Source organism: Prunus dulcis, chromosome 3, assembly GCF_902201215.1.
Source record: "Prunus dulcis chromosome 3, ALMONDv2, whole genome shotgun sequence".
In the NCBI taxonomy this organism is placed as follows: Eukaryota; Viridiplantae; Streptophyta; class Magnoliopsida; order Rosales; family Rosaceae; genus Prunus; species Prunus dulcis.
Genome location: NC_047652.1, coordinates 22,122,316 through 22,130,912, shown reverse-complemented (window position 1 = coordinate 22,130,912; position 8,597 = coordinate 22,122,316). Strand labels below are relative to the sequence as shown.

General features: G+C 40.7%; 2 protein-coding genes across 2 annotated transcripts; one reads left to right on the top strand and one right to left on the bottom strand.

Moving 5' to 3' along the window:
• On the top strand, window positions 1-2,032 carry LOC117623273 (tubulin alpha chain-like). The gene is made up of 4 exons (XM_034354184.1): window positions 1-280; window positions 375-609; window positions 716-1,086; window positions 1,170-2,032. Exons 1-4 carry the CDS (start codon window positions 188-190, stop codon window positions 1,821-1,823), a joined length of 1,353 nt encoding a protein of 450 aa, XP_034210075.1. The 5' UTR covers window positions 1-187; the 3' UTR covers window positions 1,824-2,032.
• Window positions 2,033-4,245: 2,213 nt separating this feature from the next.
• LOC117623272 (40S ribosomal protein S9-2) lies at window positions 4,246-6,422 on the bottom strand. The gene is made up of 3 exons (XM_034354183.1): window positions 6,300-6,422; window positions 5,217-5,598; window positions 4,246-4,643 (listed from the first exon to the last, which is right to left on the bottom strand). Exons 1-3 carry the CDS (start codon window positions 6,325-6,327, stop codon window positions 4,457-4,459), a joined length of 597 nt encoding a protein of 198 aa, XP_034210074.1. The 5' UTR covers window positions 6,328-6,422; the 3' UTR covers window positions 4,246-4,456.
• Window positions 6,423-8,597: the final 2,175 nt, after the last annotated feature.

Below are 8,597 nucleotides of genomic sequence, written 5' to 3'. Positions count from 1 at the left end.
ACCCGAATTCCTTGGCATTATTGGCCTTATATATTCTCAACCCACTTTCCCTTTCGCATTTCAAATTCTCAAAATTCAAACTCCCTCTCATTCTCTGCAACACTTGCTTTGTTCAGCCCAGACGTCTTTGTATACGTCTTAGGGTCCTTCCTTTTCTCACAAACAAGAAACCAAAACCAGAGTGAAAATGAGAGAGTGCATTTCAATCCACATTGGTCAGGCTGGGATCCAAGTGGGTAACGCCTGCTGGGAGCTATACTGCCTTGAACACGGCATTCAGGTCCGTCTTTTTTCTCATTTCAACCTCCCTTGCTTTTCTGGGTTAGTTCATCTCCTTGTCTTAATTAAATTTTGGGGCTTCTTTTTGTTTGCAGCCTGATGGCCAAATGCCAAGTGACAAAACTGTGGGCGGCGGAGACGATGCCTTCAACACTTTCTTCAGTGAAACCGGGGCCGGAAAGCACGTTCCTCGCGCCGTGTTCCTTGACCTTGAGCCCACCGTCATTGATGAGGTGAGGACCGGAACTTACCGTCAACTGTTCCACCCAGAGCAACTCATCAGTGGCAAAGAAGACGCTGCCAACAACTTCGCCAGAGGCCACTACACAAGTAACAATCTTCAACCAAACCCCTTTTTCAATTTTTCAATTTCAATCCTTCTAAATTAATGTATGAAAATTTGACAAATTATGGTGCCAATTTGTCATTTGAACAGTTGGGAAGGAGATTGTGGACCTCTGCCTAGACCGAATCAGGAAGCTTGCAGATAACTGTACTGGGCTTCAAGGGTTTCTGGTGTTTCACGCTGTTGGAGGCGGGACTGGGTCTGGTCTTGGTTCTCTGCTCTTGGAAAGGCTCTCTGTTGATTATGGCAAAAAATCAAAGCTTGGGTTCACCGTTTACCCATCTCCTCAGGTCTCAACCTCTGTTGTTGAGCCTTACAACAGCGTCTTGTCCACTCACTCCCTCTTGGAGCACACAGATGTGGCTGTCCTTCTCGACAACGAAGCCATCTACGATATCTGCCGTAGATCGCTTGACATTGAGAGACCCACTTACACCAACCTCAACAGGCTTGTTTCTCAGGTATCAAAACTGAAAGTGTTTGATACTTTTTATTGTGAGTTTCTTGCAAATGAGATTGAGGAATTTGGGTTTTGTTGGTGCAGGTTATTTCCTCACTCACTGCTTCTCTTCGTTTTGATGGGGCTCTCAATGTGGATGTGACAGAGTTCCAGACCAATTTGGTTCCCTACCCAAGAATCCATTTCATGCTCTCCTCTTATGCACCGGTCATCTCAGCCGAGAAAGCATACCACGAGCAACTCTCCGTGGCGGAAATCACCAACAGCGCCTTCGAGCCGGCTTCTATGATGGCGAAATGTGACCCAAGACACGGGAAATACATGGCCTGCTGCTTGATGTACAGAGGAGATGTGGTTCCAAAGGATGTGAATGCTGCTGTGGCCACAATCAAGACCAAGAGGACCATCCAGTTTGTGGACTGGTGCCCAACTGGGTTCAAGTGTGGCATCAACTACCAGCCTCCTACTGTCGTTCCAGGCGGTGACTTGGCCAAGGTGCAGAGAGCTGTGTGCATGATTTCCAACTCTACCAGTGTGGCTGAGGTGTTTTCGAGGATCGATCACAAGTTCGATTTGATGTACGCAAAGCGGGCGTTTGTGCATTGGTATGTTGGGGAGGGAATGGAGGAAGGGGAGTTTTCGGAGGCCAGGGAGGACTTGGCTGCTCTTGAGAAGGATTATGAGGAAGTTGGGCTTGAGTCTGCTGAAGGTGAAGATGATGAAAATGACGAGTATTAGAATTAGATAATTAATTTTCTTTTTATCTTCAAAGCTGTTGTTGGGTTTTGCTTGCCAATGGACTTATTGGTCTGTTGCAACTTTTACAATCAGCTACCCTGTAATAGATTTGAATTTAGGTTTAATTGATGGATGATTTCTTTTATTTGCCATGTTTGCAAGCATTTTGGAGTGAGTTTGTCTGTTTGTTTCCCGGGAAAGGGGCGACATGATTTTCTCACATCATCATCATCTCATGTATTTTGTTAACTGTACAGCAACGTTTGTAGATCAAACGACTACACTTAACTCTACCAGAAAAGGGTACACACACCAAAAAAAAAAAAACCCAAAAACAGAAGTCAAGAAAGATGGAACTCAATTCTCCGAACTCTTCTTCCTTCGTCTTCTTGGGATTTCCATCTTCATTGCTGCTGGGGTCTCTGCTTCTTCCTAAAGAGAAACAAGAAAGCCCATTGAGATATAAACTGAGAAATAAAACGTTTGCTTAAAGCCCATTAAGGTCCAAATAAAAATCTGGGCTAGGCCTATATCTTTGACAGCCCAACGATCAAAATCATTCACCCATTCAAAAACTTCGGAGGTGGAAAGTTCCAGTTAAAATTCTCTTTCAAAAGGAGGAAGGAAGAAAAGAGGTGATTAAACTTTCGCGCGAATATTAGAGACAAATGGAGGGAAAGAGAATATAGAAAAGAAAGTCAAAGAAACTGAGATATAAACAGAAAAGTTTGAAAAGGTCGTTTGGATGCTGAGAAAGTACAAGGAAAAAACAAGGACGATTGGAGGAATTTCTTGGACTCAAAACAAGTTGGAAATTCTTAAGCTCACATCCAAGTTTCATCTATAAAAAAAAAAACTCCAACCGTCCTTTGATCAGATTGAAAATGTCCTTTGAATCATGTATTTCCAAAATCAAAATCCCAAATACGATTAACAATTCAAGAACAATTTTCTTTGATTTACAAGAAAAACGAAATCATCAAGAATTCTCCGTAACAAAATAAATTAATCAATCATTTTATCGAAAGAAGGAGAATACCTGAACAATATAGAGAGTTTTTAGTGGTAAGCGTTGACGGAGTTCTTGAGGGGCGAGCAAGGCAAGATGGGCCGGGCGAAGAGCACAACGTCCATGCCGGAAGCCACGGCATGAGCAACCTTATGATGATTATCTTTGGAGCCGAAACTGGTACTCTCGCCGAGATGCGCATCCTCCTCCCTAATTCTCAAGATCTGGCTATGCACGCAGCCCGCCCTCTTCGCCCTCCGCCTCCATCGCCCAACCGACCTCGGCGACTCCATCTCCTCCGACGATCCCCCGCTGTCCTGCTCCATCTCCTCCTGCTCCGTACACGCCTTGGGCTTCGACACGAAAAGCAAGCTCCGCTGAACCTCCTCCATCATCTCCCGATGGTCGTCGTTCTCCTTCTGGTTTGGGCGCAGTGTCATCATGTTTGGATTTGGTTTGAGCAATACGGCGCGGTTTGGGCAGTGGCGAGAGCTCTGGTTGGGGATCTGAGTTTTTATTGCGAGCAGGGACTGGTTACGTGAAGGAGGGAAACTTATGAGGGGGCGACACGTGTAAAGAATGGTGGAGAGAAATGAGGGTATCACATGGTTAGTTTAAACTCCGACTTAGAGACAGCTCTAACGGCCTCTTTTAGAGTGGTCATCATCTGTATGAGGAGGACGAGGCCGTTCCCGTTTTGTAAGGAAATCGATTAGGAAACTTGGTTTCCCTTGCCCTTCACTGGCTGCTTGCCACGTCACTAGAACTAGGGTGATTAATCACTAAATTTAATTAAGTCCGGAGGCTCATTTGTATAAACAATATTGGATATGTCGCTGTCCTAAAAAATTAGGATCTGATTTAGTAGTAGTTGTTGTATTCTTGTTCTGATTGCGTTAAGTGGTCTCAATGTGGCACTTGGTTTATTTATAGCCGTGTATTAGGCTTGGTTGGGGATTTCTGGGACAAGTGGCGTGGAATTTGAAGAGGGTTGAGTCAAATTTAAAAGCTTCAACGTCTGGAATCTGCATGGCCACTAGGATTAAAGCTCCCCTTTTCTTTTCATATTGTGTAAAAGGAAGAGCAACTCACTACCCCATCGACCGAGACATTCCACATCTGTGATCTCTAGAAATCTTTAATTTAATATTTAAAGACAAAACGTGGTGAAGATGAGTTGCACTTGTAATTGCATTAGGAGGACCAGATTAAATAGCAGACACGTGGTGTGTAGCCTTACCAAAGTCGATTTTCTGATTACAACCGTGATCCTAATTGATTTTAAAAGGTTGCATGAGCCAGAAAGAGAGCTCCAGAATTACAAAGGCGAGCTCCATCAATATGAAGACACCAATAATTGACGGGGATTTTAAGCAAATAAAAATAGATCACGACTTTAGATGAAAACGGACAGGACTTAAAAATCTCTCAAGTTACCACCACAAAATTCATTACTAAGGTATTTAAAAGCAAAACATTTGAGTTCTAGGCGCAATAAAACAAGAACAGGAAACGTTTACCACCATCCACTACAATACAGACTGTGAAGTCAGTAAAAGAAACTAACGATGAAATAAAGAGCACATAAAATAAAAGCACGATCTAAGTTGAGGCCTCATCCACTTCACTCTTCATCTTCTTCGTCTCCATCACCACCACCTGCAGCCTTCTTGGCAGCTGCCTTCTGGTTCCTTCTCTTCACTCTTCCGGGGCGCCCACCTCCAAGGGGACTTGTGATTGAGAAGTCAATGTGCTTCTGGGAGTCAACCCTCACCATGAAAGATGGGATGTTGACAACCTGCCTTCCAACCCTGGAAATTAAACAAGTGAATTAAACAATAAACAGTACCAGCTTCTACATTAAACTAAGTACACAGCATACATCGCTAATCACGTAAAACAAACAAGAACATAGTCATTGAACATGTCCCAACAACAGCAGACAAAGTCAACCCAAATAATCACACAGACAATAACCAAGAGAAGTGTAAAAAAAAACATCAATCTACAAGCTACTCAAGATAGTGTGGGTTGTCAGACAGTCCTCAATTAGCTTCATACAGCAACCATCCAACAGTTTGTACACATGTCAGATTGGGAATCGCAACAAGAGTTTATGCTCCCAAGATCTATTCAAATGTACTATTGTATTTCAAATAGTACATGTGATCAATACAATGCACTCCGAAACCGATAGACGAAAAATTGTTAGTCATTCATAAAACATTAAGGCATCATTAGGAACCAAATATACAGGTCATTCAGAACACAGTCGATCATCTTTATCAGCCCAGTTAACAGCTGCTTCTATATATAGAGAACAAAACCAGAAACACGCAAAATGAGAAGATTACAAAAGCTTTCTGAGAAAACAAGGTTTATACCTGATGTGCCTTTGCCTTATAAGCACCCTAGCGTGGTGGATGGACTTAGCCATACCAGTCTTGAACACAAGGGTTTGAAGCCGACGCTCCAAAAAGTTCTCCACAGTCAATGCCAAAACATAATCGAGCTTGTTTTGGGTCTCTTCCAGAAGCCCATACCTGTTCATCCTGCGAAGAAGTGCCTCACCCTCAAAGATACGGCGAGGACTTTTCTCATCCAGAGTAAGAAGTTCCCTAGCAGCATTTCGGATACGACTCAAAGCATACTGAACTCTCCACAACTCCCTCTTGCATCGAAGCCCATATTCTCCAACAAGCTTCAACTCAGCATCCAGACGCTCCTTCTCATAAGGACGTCGTGGCTTCTTGAAAGTCTTCCCGTCTGATATCACCCATTATAATATAAACACTTTCTTAGACACAATATCATTCATCAATCACAAATATTGGCAAGAACAATATCCTAATTTTAAACATTCTTTAGGTTTCTCATTATCACTCATGAATAATAAATATTGGCAAGAACAAAATCATAATCTGCAACTTTCTTTTTTATACTCAAACATATACCGATTCTCAGATTACAGGAAACAACACGGAAATGGATTATCATTAGGAAGATTAACAAACAAATTTCACCAAAATCCATTTCATCATTAAAGACAGTATACTTTTAAGCACCCACCTAAGACATTTCATATACACTGATTTTACGCCTTTTACTCTTCCAACAGACAAAGCTTCACACTCAGTAGTCGATAACAAAACTGTAAATCAGATCTAGGATAAATAACTCCAACATAATTTATATAAGAAGCTCAAGAAGCTTGAGAAGCTGGAACGAATTGAAATATACTCTTTTGGTCGAAAGCAAAAGTTTAATGGTGATTTTAAAACAATGGGAAACTCAACTGGGCAAAATCAAAAGGCACCGATCAAAACAGTTTCCGATTGCAATAACAAAATTAATCAACTCAAATCCTTCGCAGAGAAAGTAATCAAATTACAAACACAGCTAAACATCTCGTTCAAAACCCTAATTGGTCCATACATACGAGATGCAGAGAGAAGTGATAGCCTTACAGTTGCGGTAGAAGCTAACGTGCACCATGGCTGGTTAGCCTTAGGTCAGATCCAGAAAAGATCGTAGAGAGAGAGAGAGAGCTGCCGAGCAGTGATGAGAGAGGGCGAAACAAATGGGACAATGTTTTGCTTTATATGCAAACCCTAAAATGGCTAAACCCTAGTCACACGGCCGAAATGACAAGTTTGCCACTCTGTCTAAGCAGGGCTTCGATGTAGAAGGTGCTTGCCTTTGATTGGACTTTGCCCATTTCAGTCATAACCAATTCATGTTGGGCCGCCTGCCTCTTCTGGACTTCGGGTCCAACAGAGTCAAGCAATGTCCAGCCACCTACAAGAATATTTAATCATTGTGAATAATTAAAAAAAAAAAGGTTTGCAAATACTAATTCTTCAAAATTTATAAATAAAAAAATTGTTTGATCTGTGATTTAGTTTTGGGTATTAATTATATTTTTCTTGCTAAGATAATTAGAATGTTATCATTTGCAGGGATGCATATATAAGAGTGGTGAAATGCTATTATCTCATCTATATATTACCACTAAAATATTATTGATATAGTTTTTTTTTTTTTACGAAAAAATATTATTGATTTGGACAGTCTTGCTAAATGGAATCAAACTGCTTGATAAAATGCCTTCTAAAAAGGTCAAGGCATGACAAAATAAAGGTTGAGACTTGGGTTGCAGTGGGGCTTGAGTGACAATGATGTTACTTTGGGAGTGACTAACAAAAATATTAGACTCCAACTATTTTTTGAACGGAAAAAAGACTTCATGATAAACAATCTTCTTCATATTTAGTCATAAATTCTCTAACCCTCTATTTGAATGAAAGAAATGAAAATTACATAGAATCTTAAAATGACAGAATTTAGATTTCCATTATTTTAATTTCGGGCAATTGAAAATTTCAGTGTTTGAATTTAGGTATGTCGAATTTTGTAAATTACACTTTGAAAATTGTGAAATGACGCATGTTTTAGTGGAAATTAAACTCGGGAATTTGATGCCCAAATTTCCATGATTTTTTCCTCATGTCATTTAATAAATTCCGTACTTAAGTTACCAAACAAGGGAATTGTCAATTTCTCCTCTTAAATTCCTGACTTTTAATTAAATTTCGAGTTATTTTTCCTCATCCAAATGGCCCAATATGAGCTATATCATCTTTGTCTCCATTGCAAATGCCCTACTCCTCTACTCGTGTTTTTCTTCTCGTTCTCTCTACACGTTATTCTCATTATTTTATTCCCTTGCAAAGAAATTAGGTAGAATGTGTATAATTTGTGTATGGATGTATTTATATATTCGCTGTTAGTTAATTGGTAGTAGTGTTTTCTTGTGATTGTGATGTAAACCAAAAAGTAAACTAAAAATCCAAATGGAAAATATACGTTTACAAAAAAACAAAAAAAGCTCTTGACCAAAAAAATATATATATATACGTTTACAAAAGTAGAAGGACTATATATATAAAGCAAAAGTCAGAGAATTGTGAAACATTCAAAATACTAGAAAATTGTAATAACCCAAACCTAAAATTCTTAATTAAGGAATATTTTATTTTTGCGAAAAGACAAGTTTGCCCTCGGAATATTTTATTAAGAGAAAGGTGACTTTTTGATTGAGAAGGAATTTGATAATTCCACTTACACCTTTGCGTAGAGCACGGTGAAATGAGTTCGTAGACACGTAGTGGGCCCAAATTTGTAACGAGAGATGTATGGTCAAAAGAGTCTCAGTGGCACAACCGTAAATATTTCGAAGTTGGATTTATAAAAACAGCTCAGCTTTCTCTCTCCTCGCGCCGACCTCCCTCCCTCTCCTGCTTCCGTCCCTTCTCTCCTTCGTATCTCCGGCCACCGACCACGGCTGTGGACTGGGCCGGTACCAAAACGACCGGGACGACGTCCTCTTCCTTCCCCGACCGTTCCCCGCCGGCGACGTGACCTGTGCTGGCCGAAAAATGCAGAAAACCGTCGGGAGGTCACCGAAACTTCAACGCCGTCGATCTCCCTCCTCCGGCCACCATTTCGGTCGACCCAGGCATCCGGGACCAGGCAGACCCGCAGAAGAGACCTACAGGAAGTCTAGCTAGCTCGGACCAGGAGTGAGTGGACTTTTCTTTTATAAATGATTTTATATAAATGAACTACATTATTTGATCTTGAATAAGTTTAATTGATTGTGAATTTTCCTAGTATGGTTTGTGAAGCCAAATGTCTTTATCTTTGTACTGCTTAGTTAACTATGCTAAAGAATTATAGAGAGCAGAGTCTGAGATTTATATCAG